The sequence below is a fragment of the Aquarana catesbeiana genome, linkage group LG02 (assembly GCF_042186555.1).
Source record: "Aquarana catesbeiana isolate 2022-GZ linkage group LG02, ASM4218655v1, whole genome shotgun sequence".
NCBI classification, from domain to species: domain Eukaryota; kingdom Metazoa; phylum Chordata; class Amphibia; order Anura; family Ranidae; genus Aquarana; species Aquarana catesbeiana.
In genome coordinates, this window is record NC_133325.1 from 176,334,565 (window position 1) to 176,357,480 (window position 22,916).

The following is a 22,916-nucleotide window of genomic DNA, read 5'->3' on the forward strand; positions in this document are numbered from 1 at the left end:
TAACTAATTTGGGGCCATATTCTAAACAGTCCTCCCATCCTTCTCTGTCTAGTGAGGGTATGTCGCTGTGCCATGTTTCCCATAGTTTCTCTAGCTTGGTGGAGTCATTGCCCAGGAGTGCACCATATAGAGTGGATAAGGGTTTAGTTAGGTCCCCCGGGACCAGAAGCTCCCTTATAGGGTTAGCCTTGAGTATGGGCAGGCGAGGGAATTGAGCCCTGGCAGCATGTTTAAGTTGCAGATATCTGTATTCTATCCAGCTAGGTAAGTTGTATTTGGCCTTCAAATCTGTAAATTGCAGTAGGGCACCCTGGGGCGTGATATGATCCAGTGTTGTAATGCCATATCTAGCCCACAACTGGGGACCTGGGATGGATCGGAAGGCTTGGTAGAGTGGGGTTACCCCATAGGGGTTGTGCCAGAGACCACTGATCTGGCCGCTTAAAGCGCCGCCGGGCAGCAGTCTACACCCGCCATGTCGCTCTAGTCGGTCCCGGTGTCATCTTGTATGCCCCTTGTCCCCTGTAGGCAAAGCTGCGGAGCCCAGCCAGTGAGCCCAAACAGTTCGCCTCCAGTCAGACCGCCGCGTTGGATTTAGACCCCTGGTACCACCACTGGACTGCCGCCCAATAATAGACTTGAAAATTGGGAAGGGCCAGTCCACCCAGGTGGGCGGGCAGCCAGAGCGTGGAGCGGGCTAATCTTGGGATCGCTCCACTCCAGATAAAGGATCTTATGCACTTGTCTATTTCTTTAAAGAAGGCAACAAGGATCCACACTGGACAATTCCGAAACAGATAGTTAAATTTGGGTAACATGGTCATTTTGAGTAAGTTGATGCGACCTAGTAGATTGAGAGGCAAATTCGCCCATGCTAAGCATTTGGATCTGAGAGTTGACAGGACAGGCGTCAGATTTTTCCCAATGAAATCCGAGTGGCTTTTTGTTACCAGGACCCCCAGGTAGCTGAACCCAGCGCAGGGGGGTGGAGGCCCTTCCGCGGATGGCTCCCTCATCTAGGGGGAAGAGTATCGACTTGGCCCAGTTAATCCTAATACCCGAGTTTCCTCCAAAAGTATTGAAAATATGTAAAGCAGCCAGTAGCGAGGGGTCCACGCCATTAAGGTACAGTAACGCGTTGTCCGCATACAGGGACAGCCGCTCTTCCAGCTTACCCAATTGCAAGCCCAGCACACCTGATCAGAATTGCCAGGGGCTCCAGGCCCAATAGACTGGGAGAGAGAGCGGGCATCCCTGCCTCGTACCGCGAAAAAGAGCAAATGGCTCCGAGAGCCAGTTGTTTATTCAAACTCATGCTCTTGGTGCGTGGTATAGGAGTTGGATGCCGTGTATAAATTTAGGGCCGAAGCCAAAGCGACGCAATACCTCCCATAAATAAGTCCATTCGACTGAATCAAATGCCTCTTCAGCGTCTAATGAGGCGATTACCCTAGTGCCCTGATTGTCGTGCACCATAGATGTGTTTAGAAATAGCCTTCTGGTGTTAATGCCAGTCTCTTTACCGGGCATGAATCCTGTCTGATCAATATCAACCAGATCTTCTATCACTTGGGAGAGCCTATTGGGAAGGATTTTCGCAAAGATCTTGGCATCAACGTTCAACAGGGATATGGGTCTATACGATGAACAGTCCTAGGTCTTTACCTGGCTTGGGGACCAGCACTATATTGGCTTCATTCATGGAGTCAGGTAAGGCCTCAAGAGAGTCAAAATTAGAAAGTAGTGTTTTTAATTTGGGGGCAAGTTCCGCGAAATTGGAGTAGAATTCGGAAGGCAAGCCATCCGCCCCAGGGGCCTTCCCGCCCTTCAAACCACTCATGGCCAATTGCACTATCTCCAGGGTGATATTCTCCTCCAGCCTCTCCCTGTCTTCCAAAGTCAAGACAGGGAAGGTCACAGAGTCCAGAAAGGAAGATAAATCGGAGTCCAAATAGTCTACCCTGGAGGTGTACAACTCCCTAAAAAAAATCTCTGAACCGAGCATTGACAGGGGGGGGGGGAGGTAAGCAGCTGATCCTGGCTGTCCTTAATAGAGCCAATGGGGGTAGAGGGGGTGTTACCCCTTGCTAACCATGCCAGAAGTTTCCCATTTTCCCCCAAAACTCAAACACCCCTTGGGCCGAGTATAGGAGGGCCTTATTTGTATCAGCGATCCTAGCATTGGAGAGATTGCGCAGCGCTTGTTGCCAGACCTGGTAGCGTGCCTCGTCCGGGTTGGAGACATACTCAGTTCCTAATTTGGTTGCCCTCTCCTCAAATTCCTCCAGGGCCTGGGCCCTCTCCTGTTTAACACGTGATATCTTGGAAATGTATTCCCCTCTAGCCCAGGATTTGAAGGAGTCCCAGAGCAGCGTGGGGGGGCTGTGTCTACATTGTCAGTCCAGAAGTTGCATATGGAGGCGGTAAGAGGCTCCTGCAGCTGCTCCTCAGATGCTCAGTATCTAGAAAGTCTCCAGAGTCGGGACTCAGGGGGAACAGTTAGCGCTAGGGATAGGCATGGAGGCGCATAATCAGAGATCCCCCTGGGGAGCACAGATACATCTTGGACACATTGTAATGCTGGCCCAGAGGCAAAATCCAGATCAATTCTGGACAGTTTTTTAAAAGTGGAAGAGTGACCGGTATATTTCCTCTGCGTCGGGTGCATGTGTCCCCAGACATCCGTGAGGGTGAACGTGTCCGCCCAGTGACGGAGGAGTGGAGAATCGCGTGTCGAGGCACACATCCTATGTAGATCATTACAAGGGATCATGTTAAAGTTGCCTAGTAGAAAGACTAGGTTGGTGTCCAGCTGGACCACCACCTGCAAAATTTCATGCAGGATCTGGACCGAGCCTGATGGGGGAAGATAAAGTCCGACTAACACAACATCATTATCATAAATGTTGGCGTTTATAATAACATATCTGCCCTCCCTGTCGGTCTTGATATCTATAGGCCTAAAGGCAGAGATTTCCGGACTAAGATGCTGACCCCTCGAGCATAAGTGGAATAAGTAGCATGGTAATTTAACCCCACCCATGATATTTTAAGGCAGATTGTTTTGTGGCCCAGTAGATGAGTCTCCTGAAAGATACAGATGTGGGGATTATGCTTATGGAGAAAACGGAACACTAGGGAGCGTTTAACCGCCGAGTTAAGGCCCCTAACGTTCCATGATAATACTGTGAATTGAGACATTTGGGGCATATAGGGGAAATCCACGTAGGGGTATGAAACCCGTGGGGCAGCATCTCAGTCCCAAGCACAATAGGTTCAGCAACATATACAGTTCTGCACCAACATTACCTGAGTAGAAACAGCACAAAGCACCTGTAACAGCAAAAAACACCTTTAACATTCCCAACATAAACCCTAACCCTCCCCCACCCCACATCCCCAACCCCAACCAAGGAATGCTCAAGACCCCAAACATTATACACCCAATGCTATGCTAGGGGACGTATACCAGTGGGTGTATTCACACACTGAGGAGGGAGCATCCATACATAATGGGAGAGGCTCCACCACATATGTATAAAAACAGCAATATCTGAGTTAGGCTTATCAGCTCCTAGAAAAAGCAAAAGTGAAAAAATAGTTTGGCTGAAGTGCAGTACAGAAGTACAGTCTAGGCACTTTTCTAATGTAAGGGAAAAATGGATATTAGGAGTTCAGTTGCACAACATAAAGCTTATCCCCTGAAGATATCCAATCTGGAAGTAGTGCAAGAGACAGACAAACTACATTGAAAGGTCACAGTTCGTGCAGAGTTCTGGCCCTGCAGTACCTCTTACCTGACACTAGAGTCCGCCACTGTTTTAGGAATAGAGTCATAGGAAGTTCTTCCAGTGCAGACACACTGTGACATGAGAAGTAAGGCATTAAGTGAGCAGGAAAGTTAAATAATAGAAAACCTTTTTCCCTCAATGTATACCTGTTCAGCATTAGTGTCAAAAACTTGTTATTGTAGAAATTACAGTCTACCTTATCGGTTATAGCGGCATAAGATCACCTGGTCAGACCAGGGGCACACATATTCCAATGTTGCAAATAGGGATATTAAGTCAGGCACAACAGGTGCAACAAGGGGGGGAAGCAGTAAACTGGGCCTAGCCTCAGCCATGGAGGATGATCTCCCCTTGTGAAACCCACACCACCCCATGTCAGTACCCCACATGTCAGGCAGTTCGTGAACAGGGGGGGGAGTATTGCAATACACAGCCGTGATATTGTCAAGGGCAGAGAGGCCATCAGCTTTCAGTGGTGCGGGGGAAGGAAATCCAGCCAGGCAGATGCATCCATGGGAGAGGTAAAGAACCTTGTTGTTTCACCATCTTGAACCTGCAGGCGTGCAGGAAAGAGGACACTTTATTTAATGTCCTTTACACGCATAGCAGCTTTGACACCGGTCAAATGAGCGTCTCATTTTTTGCGTTTCCACTGAGTAGTCTGGAAAAATCAGGATCTTGCTATTTTGGTATGCCAGTTCTCCCTGCACCCTGGCTGCTCTGAGCACCTCATCCCGATCCCGGAAATGTAAAAACTTGAGTATGAACATACGGGGTGGTGAACCTTGCGGGCCCGGTTTAGGGGGTATGTGGTGGGCACGTTCCACTGCATAAAAGGGTGAGAATTGGGCCGATGGCAAAAGGGTTCGGAGGAACTTTTCCACAAACTCAGTCGGGTGATTACCCTCAACCCCCTCCGTCATGCCAACGATGCGGAGGTTGTTCCTTCTGTTGCGATTCCCAGCATCCTCTGCTTTGTATTCTAGGGCTCTGATTTTGGTGTGCAGCATGCGGAGGTCAGTGTTATGGCTCTCAACTGTATCCTCCATGTGGCTTATGCGCTGCTCTGCAAATGTGATTCTAGATCTCATTTTGTCCATATCCTGCCTGATTAACCCCACATCAAGCTGGACAGCATCCACCTTAGTGGTGGGAGAGGTGACTGAAGCATGGCAGTTTGTGATGGCTGCTAGGACGTCAGTGAGTCCCGTCTGGGGTGGTGAGGGTAGCTCCTGGCTCTCTGTTTGGGACGCCATGTTTGTGAAGGGGCGCCCTCCTGTCTCCCCGTGGCCCCTGTGGACTGGGACAGATTCCTCCGGAACAGGGGGGAAAGTATACTTCTTACCCCATCCTTTTGATGCCCGGGATGAGCAGTGTCTCATGGGGATGATTTCTGCCACTGAAGGAGCACTATAGCCGCCAGGAGGAGGAGAAGAAGCCACGGATGCCAGCGGAGCTCTCACAGATGCATCCGCTCAGTGCACCATCTTGGACACGCCCCCTTTACTGAAAGTCGTGCAGAGTAACATAACAATGTGCAAACAAAGTCCAGAACATCTTAACCCTGACTAATTGTCTGTTTAGTGGCTGCCCAGCCATACCTTTGAAAGGAGAAAGTCCATTAACTGGTGGAAGTCCATACTTGGCAGTGCCCCAGTCTTTTGTGGGACTACAATGTGCAGCAGCCCCGCAGCAGCTTTCCGTGCAGGCTTCCTCTAGGCAGGTGATTGCTGGCTGTAAAGGGCTACATCTTCCTCTGTGTACATCTTGCTGCTTCCCATGTGGCAGGACTCGTCTAGGCAGAGCCTTGCCCCTTTTTATATGATACAGAGAGGAGGGCAGAGCCCTGCAAAAAGCCAGCGAGCCAGCAGAGATAGCATTACTCTTCCCTAACCTGGGTAGCCTAGCTGGCTCACTAAAATGACGCACTCTCCTTGCAGGCACCTGATTTCAGCTTTCCTACAAGCCTCTCTGTGCCACCTGTGCATGTTGGCGCACAGAGGCCGCTGCACACATCTGCAAACGGAAAAAGTGCACCCATTGCAGGGACTCCATAGAAAGCCATAGTGATAGGAGCCATTGCAGAAATGGAAGAGAAGATGTGATTTTTGTCAGTTATAAAAAAAAAATGATCAACTTATTTTAAAAACAATTACGTCCTCGACTTTCGGGGCTTATATCTGAATGATGTCTGAGGCTACAGACATCATTCAGATACCGGCATTTTCAGCCGGCGATTCCGTACACCATAAGAACGATCATAGCGGCTGTTCCGCCGCTTGATCGTTCTTACGGGCGGCGGGAGGGGACGTCCCCCCCCTCCCGCCGCCCTCCGGTGCTACTACCGACTCACCTCAGCGATCGGTGAGTCGGATAGCGGATCCGCCGGCGCCGGATGTTCACCATAGAGATTTCCGGCGGACCAGATGGTCGCCGGAGTCTCTATGATCGTTCGGAGGCCGGGCGCGATGTTATGACGTCACGCCCGGCCTCTGCATTCAAAAAAACGGCGCCGCTTCAGCTGTGAAGCGGCGATCGTTTTATTTTTTTTTTTTATTTTAGGCTTCCCAGCCTAGAGGTGAGATGTGGGGTCTTATTGACCCCATATCTCACTGTAAAGAGGACTGATCGTCTCATATTCCTATTACAAGGGATGTTTACATTCCTTGTAATAGGAATAAAAGTGATCAAAAAAAAAAAAAAATTTTTAAAGTGTAAAAATAAAAATTTTTAAGTAAAATTAACAATAAAAAAAAAAAAAAAAATTTTTAAAGCGCCCCTGTCCCCGTGAGCTCGCACGCAGAAGCGAACGCATACGTAAGTCCCGCCAACATATGAAAACGGTGTTCAAACCACACATGTGAGGTATCGCCGCGAACGTTAGAGCGAGAGCAATAATTTTGGCCCTAGACCTCCTCTGTAACTCAAAACATGTAACCAGTAAAAAATGTTAAAGCGTCGCCTATGGGGATTTTTAAGTACCAAAGTTTGGCGCCATTCCACGAGCGTGTGCAATTTTGAAGCGTGACATGTTAGGTATCTATTTACTCGGCGTAACTTCATCTTTCACACAATGCAAAAAAATTTGGCTAACTTTGCTGTTTTGTTTTTTTTTAAAGCATGAAACTGTTTTTTTTTCAAAAAAAACGCGTTTGAAAAATTGCTGCGCAAATACCGTGCAAGATAAAAAGTTGCAATGACCGCCATTGTATTCTCTAGGGTCTCTGCTAAAAAAACATATATAATGTTTGGGGGTTCTATCTAATTTTATAGCAAAGAAATGATGATTTTTGACATGTAGGAGCGAAGTGTCAGAAATGGCCTGGATGTGAAGTGGTTAAATAATAAATAGCAGAGGAAGGCAATGGGGAGGGCATCTGAAGCTGTATGTATCCTTCCAATAAAATCTTTGTAATCTGTTAACATTTACAGAAACTTTCAAAATACACTTTTGAAAATGAAACTTTGCTGTACACAAATGTATTTCTTTCCAGACATCATATAAAATGTAGTGTTTGCTTAAATAAGGCTATGTATTTCTCTGATACAGTATTGGATGTCACAAAAGAAGACGCGATCGGTAACAAAACATTCTTAGAAAATAATTATTCTAAAATGTTGGCAATGATAGTGTACCTAGTGCAGTATTCTGTATGGAAAATAGACTCTCTGAATGTATTCTGAAAATATTTTGTAGATAAAAAGGTTGGAGTTTGCCTTAACATCTCCTGGATACCCCAAGTAAATCTTGTACTTCCTGACAGTTATTTCCTTGTTTCAGCACATTGGTGTCCACCTCTTTTCTTCCTATTCCTTTACATGTACACTGGGGAGGAGTGTCCACAGCCATGACTGTAAATACATCACAGTGTTTCGCTGTTGTATGGACAGATCAGGCCATCCCTGTGCTGTGTTTTCTTAGTATAGGGGAGGAGGGAAATCTGATAAGAGTAATAAAGTCCATGTCTGCACAGCCCAGCCCATGACATTTGTTCACGGGTCCTTACCACACTTCAGTTTTTTTTTGTGTTGCGTTCACATTCCCTCCCTATCATCGGCTGGTGTACTGAAACAAGGTACAGTAAAAAAAAAAATCCTTTGCCAGTCTCATTTATTATGTCACTCTGTCTCGTAGTAATGCCACAAGTATTCCCAGTCATTTCTCATAGTAATAAACCCTGATTTGGGACTACTAAACTTGACCATGAGGCATGGGATCCTAGGTATGTTTCAAAATGAAGGCTCAGGATCTCAGGGCTGTCAATTCTGTCCCCTGTGTTTCAGTAATTCCCACACTTTCTCCTCTGCTCAGAACTTTTGCCTCTTTAAAATCCCCATGTGATATTTAAAATGTAATGACTGTTGTCAGTAATGAATTACTAGGGGTCACAAATAACCTCCCAGAGTATTGTGAGGCTAAATATTTCCACTAATGTTTAAGGTTAATATAAGTAGTTTTATCGTTAACATGTATGAAGATGGATTTATGAGGAACATATGCACAGGAAATAACCTAAAGACTCCTTTTCTTTTTTCTATATTATACAATATTGAGAAGAACATCAATCTCACATTGGGGCCCTCATTAGCTTTCCTATACCTTTTGGTTTTATATATTTGTATGTCTAATGCCCTGTACACACGATTGGACTTTCCGACAACAAAACCGTGGATTTTTGTTCGAAGGGTGTTGGCTCCAACTTGTCTTGCATACACACGGTCACACAAATGTTGGCCAACAATTACGAACGTAGTGACGTACAAGACGTACATGATCTCTCCATTACGAACGCTAGTTTTACAAGGCCGAGCGCTTCTGGCTCGTACTTGATTCCGAGCATGCGTGAACTTTTGTCCGACGGACTTGTGTACACACGATCGGAAATTCCAACAACAAACATTTGTTGGCGGAAAATTTGAGAACCTGCTAGCCAACATTTGTTGGCGGAAAGTCAGACAACAAATGTTCAATGGAGCATACGCATGGTCGGACTTTCCGCCAACAAGCTCACATCCAACATTTGTTGTTGGAAAATCCAATCGTGTGTACATGGCATAAGGGTGCTGGGAAAGGAAACGGTTAATATATGCTTTAGCTCTGCAGTGGATGTTCCTTATCCAATTAGGTTTGCGGGCATGTAAAATGGGACCAACAGGGGGTCATTCAAGGAGAATTGTAGGGTGTGGCGCATTGTGGCAAAGAGTTTTCAGTTGGCAATTAACTCGTCTGCTGTGATAATGCCAATCCCTGGCAGCATGTAAACCCCTCTCCTAGCAAGTGAACCATACAGGCAGGGATGTAGCTTGGAGAGAAATACACTATATTACCAAAAGTATTGGGACGCCTGCCTTTACATGCGCATGAACTTTAATGGCATCCCAGTCTTAGTCCGTAGGGTTCAGTATTATTATTATACACGATTTATATAGCGCCAACAGTTTACACAGTGCTTTACAATGTAGAGGGGGGACAGCACAATTACAGTACAGTTCAATACAGAAGGGACAGGAGGGCCTTGCTCGTAGAGCTTACATTCTAAAGGGAGGGGGTGGTGGTACAAAAGGTAATAGCTGCAGGGAATGATTTGATGCGGGTGGCTCGGGGACAGTTGTTAGGTGGGTGTTGGATAGGCTTCCCTGAATAAGTGAGTTTTTGGGGATCTCCTAAAGGTGGACAGGTTAGGGGCTGATCAGATATACCGGGGCAGGGAATTCCAGAGGATGGGAGAGGCTCTGGAGAAGTCCTGAAGACGAGCATGAGAGGAGGTAACAAGGGAGCTAGAGAGCAGGAGGTCCTGGAAGGAGCGGAGGTAACAATTTGGGTGATAACTGCAGATGAGGTTGGTGATGTAGCTGGGGGCGATGTTGTGGATGGCCTTGTATGTTGTGGTTAGCATTTTGAATTTTATACGATGGGGTAGGGGAAGCCAGTGAAGGGATTGGCAGAGAGGGGCAGTATTGAGTTGACCCACCCTTTGCAGCTATAACAGCGTCAACTCTTCTGGGAAGGCTGTCCACAAGGTTTAGGAAAATTTTGGAAAATTTCATGCTCCCAACTTTGTGGGAAGAGTTTGGGATGGCCCCTTCCTGTTCCAACATGTGCACACAAGTGCACAAACAAAGGTCCATAAAGACATGGATGAGCGAGTTTGGGGTGGAGGAATTTGACTGGCTTGCACAGAGACCTGCCCTCAACCCGACAGAACACCTTTGCAATGAATTAGAGCGGAGAAAAGTTGAAGCTGTTATAGCTGCAAAGGGTGGGCCAACTCAATGTTGAACCCTACAGGATAAGACTGGGATGCCATTAAAGGACTTGTAAAGGCAGAAGGTTTTTTTATCTTAATGCATTCTATGCATTAAGATATAAAACCTGTGTTTAGCAGCCCCTCCAGCACCCCCAATTACCTACATGAGCTCCTTCTCTCTCCAGCAATGTCTACAATCCCCTCAGCCATCCAGTACACTCCTCCTGGTTGGCTGAGACAGAGCAGCGGCGCTTTTGGCTCCTGCGGCTGTCAAAGTCAGTCAGCCAATCAGGGGAGAGAGGGGGTGGGGCCAGGTCGGGGCTCCGTGTCTGAATGGATACACGGAGCTCTGACTCGGCATGGATGATAACCTGTAACAAACTGCTGGTTAAGGGGCACTCAAAAGGAGGGAGGGACTAGGAGCAGCAAAGAAGGACCCCAGAAGAGGAGGATCTGGGCTGCTCTGTGTAAAACCAACTGCACAGAGGCGGTAAGTATAACATGTTTGTTATTTAAAAAAAAAAAAAAAAGCTAGCCTTTACAATCACTTTAAAGTTTATGTGCATGTAAAGGCAGGAGTCCCAATACTTTTGGTAATATAGCGTGTGTACAGTGCCTTGAAAAAGTATTCATACCCCTTGAAATTTTCCACATTTTGTCATGTTACAACCAAAAACGTAAATGTATTTTATTGGGATTTTATGTGATAGACCAACACAAAGTGACACACAATTGTGAAGTGGAAGGAAAATGATAAATGGTTTTAAAAATTTCTTACAAATAAATATCTGAAAAAAATGGTGTGCATTTATAATCAGTCCCCTTTACTCTGATATTCCTAACTAAAATCTACTGGAACCAATTGCCTTCAGAAATCGCCTAATTAGTAAAAAAAAGTCCACTTGTGTGTAAGTTAATCTCAATATAAATACGGCTGTTCTGTGAAGCTCTTATGCCGCGTACACACGACCAGATTTTCCATCAGAGTAGATTCTGACGGTCTTTCCGACGGAGTTCCGATAGAGTTCCACTGAAACTGACTTGCCTACGCACGATCACACCAAAGTCCGTTCGTTTAGAACGCAATGACATACGACGGGACTAGAAAAAGGGTTAGGGTTAGGGGTTAGGGATCACCCCAAAGGTCAAAGGTCAGCAGGCGTGTCCCCCAGAGGTCAAAGGTCACAAGGTGTGGCTGACCCACCCCCACCAAAGTGTTCCGCCTACCCCAACTAAGTCAGGGCGTCAGCAAAAACAATAAAAAATAACGCCCCTCCCCACCTCTTCACCCTAAACAATAATGCCCCTCCCCACCTCTCCACCCTAAACAATAACTGCCCTCCAATAACTGCCCTCTCCACCCTAAACAATAACACCTCTCCCCACCCATCCACCCTTAACAATAACCCACCTCTCCACCCTAAACAATAACACCCCTCCCCATCTCTCCACCTTAAACAATAACACCTCTCCCCACTCTAAACAATAACCCCCTCCCCACCTCTCCATGCTAAACAATAACACCTCTTCCCCCCCATCCACCCTAAATAATAACCCACCTCTCCACCCTAAACAATAATACCCTTCCCCACCCTAAAAAATAACACTCCACCCTAAACAATATCCCTCTCCCCACCCTAAACAATAACACCCCTCCCCACCTCTCCACCCTAAACAATAACCCCCTCCTCACGCAAAAATGTCACTCTCTAGATGTGCAAAACTGGTAGAGACATCCCCAAAAAGACATGCAGGTGTAATTGCAGAGAAAGGTGGTTCTGCAAAGTATTGATTCAGGGGGGCTGAGTCAATAATGCCCCTCCCGACCCTAAACAATAACACCTCTCCCCACCCATCCACGCTAAACAATACCACCACCTCTCCACCCTAAACAATAACACCCCTCCCCACCCTAAATAATAACACCCCACCTCTCCACCCTAAACAATAACACCCCACCTCTCCACCCTAAATTATAACACCCTCCCCACCCTAAACAATAACACACCTCCCCACCTCTCTACCCTAAACAATAACACCCCTCCCCACCTCTCCACCCTAAACAATAACACCTCTCTCCATCTCTCCACCCTAAACAATAACACCCCTCTCCATCCTAAACAATAACCCCCTTCCCACCTCTCCACCCTAAACAATAACTCCCTCATCACGCAAAGCTGGTAGAGACATCCCCAAAAAAACTTGCAGCTGTAATTGCAGAGAAAGGTGGTTCTACAAAGTATTGATTCAGGGGGGCTGAGTCAATAACGTCCCAACCCACCTCTCCACCCTAAACAATAATGCCCCGCCCCACCTCTTCACCTTACACAATAACACTCCTCCCCATCTCTCCACCCTAAACAATAACACCCCTCCCCACCCTAAACAATAACACCTCTCCCCACCCTAAACAATAACCCACCTCTTCACCCTAAACAATAACACCCCTCCCCACCTCTCCACCCTAAACAAATACACCACTCCCCACACTATACAATAACACCCCTCCACACCCTATACAATAACACCCCTCCCCACCCTAAACAATAACGCCCTCCCCACCCTAAACAATAACACCTCTCCCCACCTCTCCACCCTAAACAATAACACCCCTCCCCAGCCTAAAGAATAACACCTCTCCCCACCTCTCCACCCTAAACAATAACACCTCTTCACCCTAAACAATAACACCCCTCCCCACCTCTCCACCCTAAACAATAACACCACTCCCCACCCTATACAATAACACCCCTCCCCACCCTAAACAATAAACCCTCCCCACCCTAAACAATAACACCTCTCCCCACCTCTCCACCCTAAACAATAACACCCCTCCCCACCTCTCCACCCTAAGCAATAACACCTCTCCCCACCTCTCTGCCCTAAACAATAACACCACTCCCAACCTTTCCACCCTAAGCAATAAGCCCCTCCCCACCCTAAACAATAACACCTCTCCCCACCTCTCCACCCTAAACAATAACACCCCTCCCCAACTCTCCACCCTAAACAATAACCCCCTCCCCACCTATCCACCCTAAACAATAACCCCCTCCCCACCTCTTCACCAAAAATGTAAATTAAAAAATATGTAAACAAAAAAATTTAAAAATAGGTATCGGTAATTGGTATCGGCGAGTACTTGAGGAAAAGTATCGGTTCTCGGTCTTGAAAAAATGGTATCGGTGCAACCCTAACACCATCCCCACTGCGAAACATGGTGGTGGCAGCATCATGTTGTGGGGATGCTTTTCTTCAGCAGGGACAGGGAAGCTGGTCAGAGTTGATGGGAAGATGGATGGAGCCAAATACAGGGCAATCTCATACCTCCCAACATTTTGAGATGGGAATGAGGGACACCTACTACCAAACGTATGTGGGCATAGGACACGTCCCCTGCCACACCCTCTTAAAAGGAGACGTAACCAAAAAAAAGGTTAACTAAATCCACAAGGGCTTTTTTTTAACCACTACTATTCTTTTATACTGGCTTTTAAAATTTACAAATGCAGCAATTTAGAATTTTGATAAAAGGTTTAGCACTGGGAAACACTTTTTGGAAGATAAAAAGTGCATTTTATATACAACTATATAGATCAGACCAAAATGAGGGACAAATGAGGAGGAAAGAGGGACAGAGGGACAGTCCCTCGAAATCAGGGACAGTTGGGAGCTATGGGCAATCTTAGAAGAAAACCTGTTAGTCTGCAAAAGACACTGGGGCAGAGGTTCACCTTCCAGCAGGACAATGACCTTAAACATACAGCCAGAGCTACAATGAAATGGTTTAAATCAAAGCATATTCATGTGTTAGAATGGCCCAGTCAAAGTCCAGACCTAAATCCAAATGAGGCAAGACTTGAAAATTGCTGTTCACAGACGCTCTTCATCCAATCTTACACAGCTTGAGCCATTTTGCAAAGAGGAATGGGCAAAAATGTCACTCATGTCTAGATGTGCAAAGCTGGTAGAGACATACCCAAAAAGACTTGCAGCTGTAATTGCAGTGAAAGGGTGTTCTACAAAGTATTGACCCAGAGGGGCTGAATACAAATGCACCCCACGCTTTTCACATATTTATTTGTAAAAAAATTTGAAAATCATTTATCATTTTCCTTTCACTTCACAATTATGTGCCACTTTGTGTTGGTCTATCACATAAAATCCCAATAAAATACATTTATGTTTTTGGTTGTAACATGACAAAATGTGGAAAATTTCAAGGGGTGTGAATACTTTTTCAAGGCACTGTATGTTCTTCTATGACAGCCTTTCTCAACCATGGTTCCGTGGAATCCTAGGGTTCCTCCAAAGGTTGCTTAGAATTCCTTGACTAAGGCTCGGTTCACACAGGGGCAACACGACTCTGGCCGCGACTTTGCGAGGCGACCTGGACACGACCTGAGGGCGACACCACAGCGCGACTTGGGGCGACTTACAAGGCGACTTCAAGTCGCCTCCAGGACAGGCGACTTTCCAGTGACCAATCAAACTACAATCAGCTCTGGGGGAGGGAGGGGTTTGCTTGAAAAAAACATCTTCTCTTCCTGTGAAGTCGCTTCACTATAGACCACGATCCGACTTGTAGGCGACTTCCATTGAAATCAATGGGTACAAGTCGCCTAGAAGTCGCCTTGAAGTAGTACAGGGACCTTTTCTGAAGTCGGAGCGACTTCAGTAGCGTACATTAAGATGGCTCTCATTCACTTGAATGGAATTTCTGATGTTAAGCGACTTGGGGCGACTTGAGATCTGACAAGTCGGATCCCAAGTCGCGGTAGTGTGAACCGGCACTCACTAATAATGTAACCATTAATGTAAAGTATATTCTTCTCTCAAGTGTCCACCAATGTGAGGGCCTTTGTACTACTGACCATAAATGTAAGGGCCTCTTCTCTGCTGACCACCAATGTAAGAAAGGCCCTTCTCCACTCTTTATCGATGTATAAGAATGTGTATCGATCTATTTGATTGCACATACATTTATTGGATTTTCTTGGCAGGCCGTGTGTCGTCATGTGGCTTCTACTGCTAGGAATTCTAGCTGTGGTCTACTTATACAGATGGAATAAAAAACGTCTGGTCCTCCCAAATCTCACAAACAAGTACGTACTGATTACAGGATGTGACTCTGGCTTTGGAAATTTAGCAGCAAAACAGCTGGACAGACGTGGACTAAATGTTCTTGCAGCTTGCTTGACTACAAAAGGAGCTGAAGACCTAAAAAAGGAGGCATCCCGTAGGCTGCGGACTGTGATCCTAAATGTCACAGACAGCCAGAGTGTGAGCCTTACAGCCAAGTGGGTAGCTGATATTGTGGGAGATAAGGGTGAGTGATTTGAGTCTGTTGAATGTTATGCAATATTCCTCAATCTTCTTACATTACAGAACACCTGGAAAAAAAAAAAAGATTGTCGCAGCTTAAAAGTGTTACTAAACACACAACAGTAAAATCAGTCTGTATATGTAGTAAAGCATGCTTGTTATACTCACTATAGAACCTAAGTGGTTAAACTTCTACATTGTGTAAAAAGGTTCTGTCTTCTCTGATCCTCCCCTTCTTCCACAGTCCCCAATCTATCTGCTGATAAAACAGAGCCTTGGGAGCAAGCTGTACATGCTCAGTTTGGTGTGTATTGCTAGAGTGTATTTTTTTTTTTGGGAGAGTCCATGTGATCAGCACAGGATCAATGAGTACTGTCCAGATAGAGGGTCAGGGGTCCTGCAGCCCAATAGGACAATCGGGGGAGAATGAAAACTCCTCCTACAAGCTTTAACCAGACACTGCTACAAATCACAAGACTGCTCTAACTTCTGATGAGAAAGGTTATTTAGCAGTTTATATTTACTAAAATAACTGAATTTTCATGTTCTGTGTACTGTGGCACACCAGATATAGTGAATGCAGGGTCCTGGATTTAGTACTACTTTAAACACTTGCCGACCACCGCACGCCGATATACGTCGGCAGAATGGCACAGGTGTGCAAATGGACGTCCCTCGCTCCCGCCCCATGCCTGCGGCAGTCGGATTAATTACAGAACCAATCAATCCTCAGGTCCAGGCCAATGATTACTGCCGGTTCTGGTGAATGAAAATGCTTCCCCTGCCTGTAGGTGTAAACACAGGCAGGGGAAGTGATGTCATCTCCCCTTGTGGAATTCTTTTCAGTTCCAGAGAGAGGATAGAGGATGTCTAAAGCCGCGTACACACGAGCGGAATGTCCGACAGAAAAAGTCAGACGGAAGCTTTTCATTGTCTATTCCGATCGTGTGTAGGCCTCATCAAACTTTTTTTTCGAAAATTCTGACGGACCTAGAAATAGAACATGTTCTAAATATTTCCGATGGAACCAATTCCTATCGGGAAAACCAATCGTCTGCATGCTCTTCCAAAAACGACGCATGCTCTGAAGCAAGTATGAGACGGAAGCTATTGGCTACTGGCTATTGAACTTCCTTTTTCTAGTCCCGTCGTAAGTGTTGCTCTTGACGGTCGGACTTTGGTCGGACTTTGGGTTGACTGCGTGTAGGCAAGACCGCTTGAATGGAATTCCGTCGGAGTTCCGACGGAGAAACCGATGGCAAAACCAGTTGTGTGTACGCGGCATAAATGTGAGTTGCACAACACTACACTAACACCAGTACACATAGGTACATTTGTCACCCCCCGATCACCCCCTTATTGCCCCCCCAGTTAACTCCTTCACTCCCTGTCACAGTGTCACCAATTGCAGTTAGATTTTTCACTGATCACTGCATTGGTCTCATTTGTGACTGTAATAAATGTTAGGGCAGTTAATAGTAGGTCCAGGTAGGTCTAGGGTACCCCCTAAACCCTCCTAATAAAGGTTTAACCCCTTGATCATCCCCAGTTAACCCTTTCGTCCCCTGTCACCAGTGTCACTAATAGCTCTCTTTTCTGATAGCCGTATTAGTGTCACGGGTTAGCCAGTTAGTTGATTAGTTTCACCGTCAGGTTTTTATAGTGTAAGGTACCCCCATATACTACCTAATAAAGGTTTTTAACCCCCGATTGCCCCCTAGTTAACCCTTTCACCCCCTGTCACCAGTGTTCAACGTATTAGTGTTACGGGTGACACTGGTTAGTTAGTTTGTTTTTTTATAGTGTCAGGGCACCCGACGTATATTACCCAATAAAGGTTTAACCCCCTGATCACCTGGTGGGTGACATCAGTTAGGTTTTAGCATCAGTTAGGGTCTGCGTCGCCCCAGGCAGCGTCAGATTAGTGCCAGTAGCGCACGCAACATACACCTCCCTTATTGGTATAGTGTCTGAATGGATCAATATCTGATCAGATCTATACTAGCATCCCCAGTAGTTTAGGGGTTCCCAAAAATGCAGCGTTAGCGGGATCAGCCCAGATACCTGCTAGCACCTGCGTTTAGCCCCTCTGCCCAGCCCACCCAAGTGCAGTATTAATCGATCACTGTCACTTACAAAAACACAACACACATAACTGCAGCCTTCGCAGAGTCAGGCCTGATCCCTGTGAAGGCTAACATTTTTTTTGGTAGCGTTTGAAGCAGTCGTTGACAGTCAGGTGCTATTTTTTCCTGTGAGTCTTACTAGTTGTACCAGTAAATTTAGAGGCCAAAATGTCCAATCAAAGGTACACTAGTGAAGAGGCCTACAGGTTTCTGAGCATGACAGATGAGAGTGAAGAGGAAGTCACTCATCTGTCAAATTCAGGCTCAGTATTCGAACCTGTAGACAGCAGCGGCACCCTGACAGATAGCTCTGACGACGGAGTAGTGGTCCCTGCCAAGGTCAGGCATACCCGACCCTATTCTTCTGCTGTTGTTGAGGTGCAAGAACTGCAGGGCTCTCGTATGCAGTGGAATAACGTCCTTACAGGATGTCTCCAATTTACCAGCTGACCTCAATGCACTAATTGGGCGAATATGTGGCAGATGAGGTTTAATGTTGATAAATGTAAAGTTATGCACTTGGGGGCTAAGAATATGCATGCATCATACATACTAGGGGAAGTACAACTGGGGGAATCCGTAGTGGAGAAGGATCTGGGAGTTTTGGTAGATCATAAGCTCAATAATAACATGCAATGCCAAGCTGTGGTTTCCAAAGCGAGCAAAGTCCTTTCTTGCATTAAGTGAGGTATGGACTAGAAAGAGAGAGATATCATTTTGCCCCTGTACAAATCATTAGTCAGACCTCATCTGGAATATGCAGTTCAGTTTTGGGCACCAGTTCTCAAAAAGGATATCGGGGAACTGGAGAAAATGCAGAGAAGGGCAACCAAATTGATAAGAGGCATGGAGGAACTCAGCTATGACGAAAGATTAGAGGAACTGAATTTATTCTCTCTTGAGAAGAGGAGATTAACATATGATCAACATGTACAAATATATAAGGGGTCCATATAGTGAACTTAGTGTTGAGTTATTCAATTTACAGTGAACACAGAGGACAAGGGGGCACTCTTTATGCCTAGAGGAAAAGAGATTTCATCTCCAAATACGGAAAGGTTTCTTCAGAATAAGAGCTGTGAAAATGTGGAATAGACTCCCTCCAGAGGTGGTTCTGGCCAGCTCAGTAGATTGCTTTAAGAAAGGCCTGGAATCTTTCATAAATGCACACAATATAACATTTATATTACATTTATAGGTAAAGTTGATCCAGGGAAAATCAGCACTGATTTATTTATCTTGACAGCAACAGCGTTTGCTCTCACGATACGTAAATCAGCGACTCCAGCGATGTAGGAGGTGATTTCACCACCACAGTTAAAAAAAAACGGTCCATCTTTAGAAGTGGGTGGATGCAGGGAGGTATTCTAATGGTGGGCATACCCACCGATTAATATCTCTTTTTCGTTCAGCCCACAGGCTGCATGAAAAAAAAAGAACATTACAATATATGCCCAACAAGGACCAGCAACGTACTGGTATGTTGCTGGACTTTGAGTGGTTATGCCAGAATGATGCCTGCAGGTTTAGGTATCATCCTGGTACCTTGGTCTGCTTTCATGTAAAAGCAATCCTAGCGGCTAGCCGTTAGACTGCTTTTACAAGCAGTGGGAGGGAACATCCCCCCTCCCCACTCCCTCCCGTCGTCTTCCTTGGTTTTCTTAGGCTCTCCTATCCCACCTGATAATGCAGCCGGTGGTTCCGCCAGCTGACCATAGAGCTGATCAAAGATCAGAATGGCTCCAATCATTTCTATGGCCTAAGAAACCGGAAGCTACAAGCATTGCATGACTTCGGTTTCGCCGGATATAAACTGCGCCATTGGGAAATTGACAAAGCATTTTATCACACCGATCTTGGTGTGGTCAGATGCTTTGAGGGCAGAGGATAGATCTAGAGTCTAATAGACCCCAATTTTGGTTTAAAAGAGTACCTGTCACTACCTATTGCTATCATAGGGGATATTTACATTCTCTGTGATAACAATAATTAAAAAAAAATTAAAGGAACAGTGTAAAAATAAAATAAAAAAAGCAAAATACATAAAAAAAAAGCATCCCTGTCCCCCTGTGCTCGCACGCAAAGGCAAATGCAAGCATTGGTCTCCTGTCATATGTACACAGCAAGTACACCATGCATGGTAGGTAACACAAGAATGTCAGATCGAGGGCAGTAATTTTAGTAGTAGACCTCCTCTGTAAATCTAAAGTGGTAACCTGTAAAGGCTTTTAAAGGCTTTTAAAAATGTATGTAGTTTGTCACCACTGCACTGTTGTGCGCAATTTTAATGTCGTGTTTGGTATGTACTCGGCATAAGATCATCTTTTATATTATACCAAACATTTGGGCAATATAGTATGTTTTAATGAATTAAAATTCAAAAAAGTGTTTTTTTTTCCCCAAAAAAATTGCTCTTGAAAAAACGCTATGCAAACACTGTATGAAAAAATGTTTTGCAACACCCAACATTTTAATCTGTAGGGCCTTTGCTTTAAAAAATATATAATGTTTGGGGGTTCAGAGTAATTTTCTAGCAAAAAAAAAAAATTTTGCAAACAAAAAGTGTTATAAAGGGCTTTGTCTTCAAGTGGTTAGAAGAGTGGGTGATGTGTTTCATAAGCTTCTAATGTTGTGCATGAAATACCAGGTCAGGTCAACCTCCCCCCCCCAAATGATCTGATCCCATTCTGGAAAGTAGACGCCCCAAGCAATGGAATATTTTATATTTTGCCGCAAGTTTCGGGAAAAATACAATTAATTTTTTTTTCACAAAGTTGTCACTAAATGATATATCGCTCACACATGCCATGGGAATATGTAAAATTACACCCCAAATTACATTCTGCTGCTTCTCCTGAGTACAGGGATACCACATGTGTGGGACTTTTTGGCAGTCTACCCACGTACAGGACCCTGAAAACCAAGCACCGCCTTCGGGCTAGTCCTTCAGTACACTGAGCTCCCGGTCTCTTACTAGGCCCACTGATTCACTGCCATTGAGCTCCTCCAATCTTCACGGTGGTATCTTCCTCAAGCGTCACCTCCACTTCTCTGCTGGGTCCCTAGCTTGGCACTCCCGATATTTCTCAAGATTCACCCCACTGGCCTGCTCGGACCCTGGCTTGACACACAAGGCTGCTCTGCAAGCGTCACCTCCGCTGGCTGGGTCCCTGACTTGATCACCACCTGAAGTTTCCCGATTCTCCACCGTGCCCGTTCGGTGAGAATACTGCTCAGATACTTGCTTCAGTTACTCACTGTGGGACCATGGGTGGGGCCAAGCCCCGTTCTGTGCATCTTATGGACACACAGGGCAGGTCTTGGAAGTGAGCAAGCACGAGTACCCCCATAGCAAGAGGCTTGCTATAGGGGTCACTCAGAAAAGAGGAGGCGCCAGAGGCGCCAGCGGGGCACCCAAGATCATCGGGGCTGCTTTGTGAAAAAACACTGCACAGAGCAGGTAAGTATAACATATTTGTGTAGCGGTACCCCTATGCTAAGTGATGGGGCCACATCACTTAGCACCTGTAACCCTGCCCAGCCCGGCATTCACCTCTCAGACACTCCAAGACAATGAACACTCCATAAACTTTGTTTTTGTATTTTATTGAGGGGATTGAATTTGGATGGGGTAAAGGAAGTATGGGATGCCCAATGGAATCGTTAGCACTTCTTTGGGATTAACTATTTACACTCTTGTATATACACGCCAATTTTCCTCCAGCACAACTCTTGCTGCAGACTATACCACCTCAGCTCCTCCAGCACTCTACTTACTTGAGCTTCCAGGCCCAGCTAGCAGCGCGTGGTTAAGCCTGACACTGGCTCAGCCAGACCTTAGCAACTGCCTTTTGCAGGCAGGGACCGCAGCCCCTATAGTGTAGCAATAGAAAGTTCCTGGTGCTAGTTGTCCTAACTTTGGCTACTGAGCCCAGTATCCCATCTTCAGGCCCTGCCAGCCCTCCTGGCTGCAGCTGCCCTTCTCCACTGCCCATGACACATCAGTCCACTCCACTGGCTCTGCACCCATCCCAGACTGCATGCTCCCAGTCCTCTCAGGCGTGCTTCCCCTGTCCTCCTGACTGTGCATGTCACTCACCAGACCTCCTGGCTGCGACCACTTGTTCCTCTCCCTGGAGACTTGTCCGGCAATGCTCTCTCCTGCTGTCCTCTCTTGCTCCTCCTGTGCCTCCTGTCAAGGACACCTTCACGATTTCTTGAAGGGCCCCATCTGCACCCGAGCCCTGGGCCCAAGGTCACCCCTTCAGATTGGGAGGGGTCTCTCAAAGGCCCTGGCAGCCTAGCATTCCATCTCCAAGCTCTGAACTCCAACTCCTCCCCAGCTGGGCTGACCCTGGGTATTTAAGGAGGCCTGCCCTCTGCCAATCCAGGTTGGGTATTGGTCAGGGCTCACTAAAACACCCCAGGCAGCTCCACCTCTCCTCCTCTATTTCCAGAACCTTCTAGAAAGAAGAGGGAGGTCTCAGTAATGCTGCATGTGAATCACCAGCCACTCCCAGCCCAGATCAAAACAAACAGGCCCAGCTGACAGCCAGGCAGGGGCGTTGCTAGGTCTACTAAAGATCTGGGGCTAGAGCCCATAGCAGTGAAGTAAAGAAAGTCATACGCTTGGGTGGGCATACACATGTATATAATATACTGTACGTGTGTGAGTATATATATATATATATATATATAGTAAGATTGGGGTTATCAGACTCAAACGGTAGGTGCATTGTCAGTGAGTACTCCAGTACAAAACTGTATTTTTAAGGGCCTGGTAGCCCACTTTTATTTAAAAGCACGGAAAAGTTCACAAAGACATCAGTAGTCCACGCAGGGGGTTCCACCATTACTGTATCTTGCACACTCATGACTTTAGCCTCCTGGCTTACATTCTTGCCATACGGCTGATTCAGGCCTTTAGCCTAGGCCTTAGGTCTGCTCCTCAGACCCAAAAGAGTTTCCTAGAGTTAAGCTCACTCCTGATCAGCGCCTTGCTGCTCTGTCACCAAGTACGTCTGCCTCTTGCAGACATGCATAATCTGGCTGCCCCCTGCAGTCTCTGACTCCTCTGAGGAATGGGAGTCCACCTGACTCCCATGAACAGACTTCCTGTCTGTTGGGTGGAACCCTGAGCCATAGCCAGGTCACAGCTAAATAGCCCAGCACACAGCTGTGCAATCAGCGTGCCTTTCCCCCCACAATCTGGCATAAACCAACAATCTTCCAGGTAGCACAGGGTCCTACTGCCACTATATATATATATATATATATATATATATATATATATATATATATATATATATATATATTTTACATATCTGAGTGCAGATACCCCCTTACATCAGGATCCCCAGAGAGCCCCCCCACTTACATCAGGGTCCCCAGAGCTCCCCTGCCACTTGTGGCCCACCCCGACCCCA

The 22,916-nt window shown here is 46.2% G+C and overlaps 1 protein-coding gene across 2 annotated transcripts in view; it reads left to right on the plus strand.

The window, feature by feature from the left end:
• The window catches only part of LOC141127429 (retinol dehydrogenase 16-like), a 90,681-nt gene that overhangs the window by 50,353 nt on the left and 17,412 nt on the right, over nt 1-22,916 (plus strand). Inside the window, exons 1-2 of one of the 2 annotated variants that reach the window (XM_073613852.1) lie at nt 7,717-7,867; nt 15,043-15,368. In XM_073613852.1, coding sequence (XP_073469953.1) covers nt 15,056-15,368 — 313 coding nt within the window. In that variant the 5' untranslated portion in view covers nt 7,717-7,867; nt 15,043-15,055. Of the gene's footprint in view, nt 1-7,716; nt 7,868-15,042; nt 15,369-22,916 lie in introns of those variants that run through there. The other variant, XM_073613853.1, reaches the window with a different exon arrangement.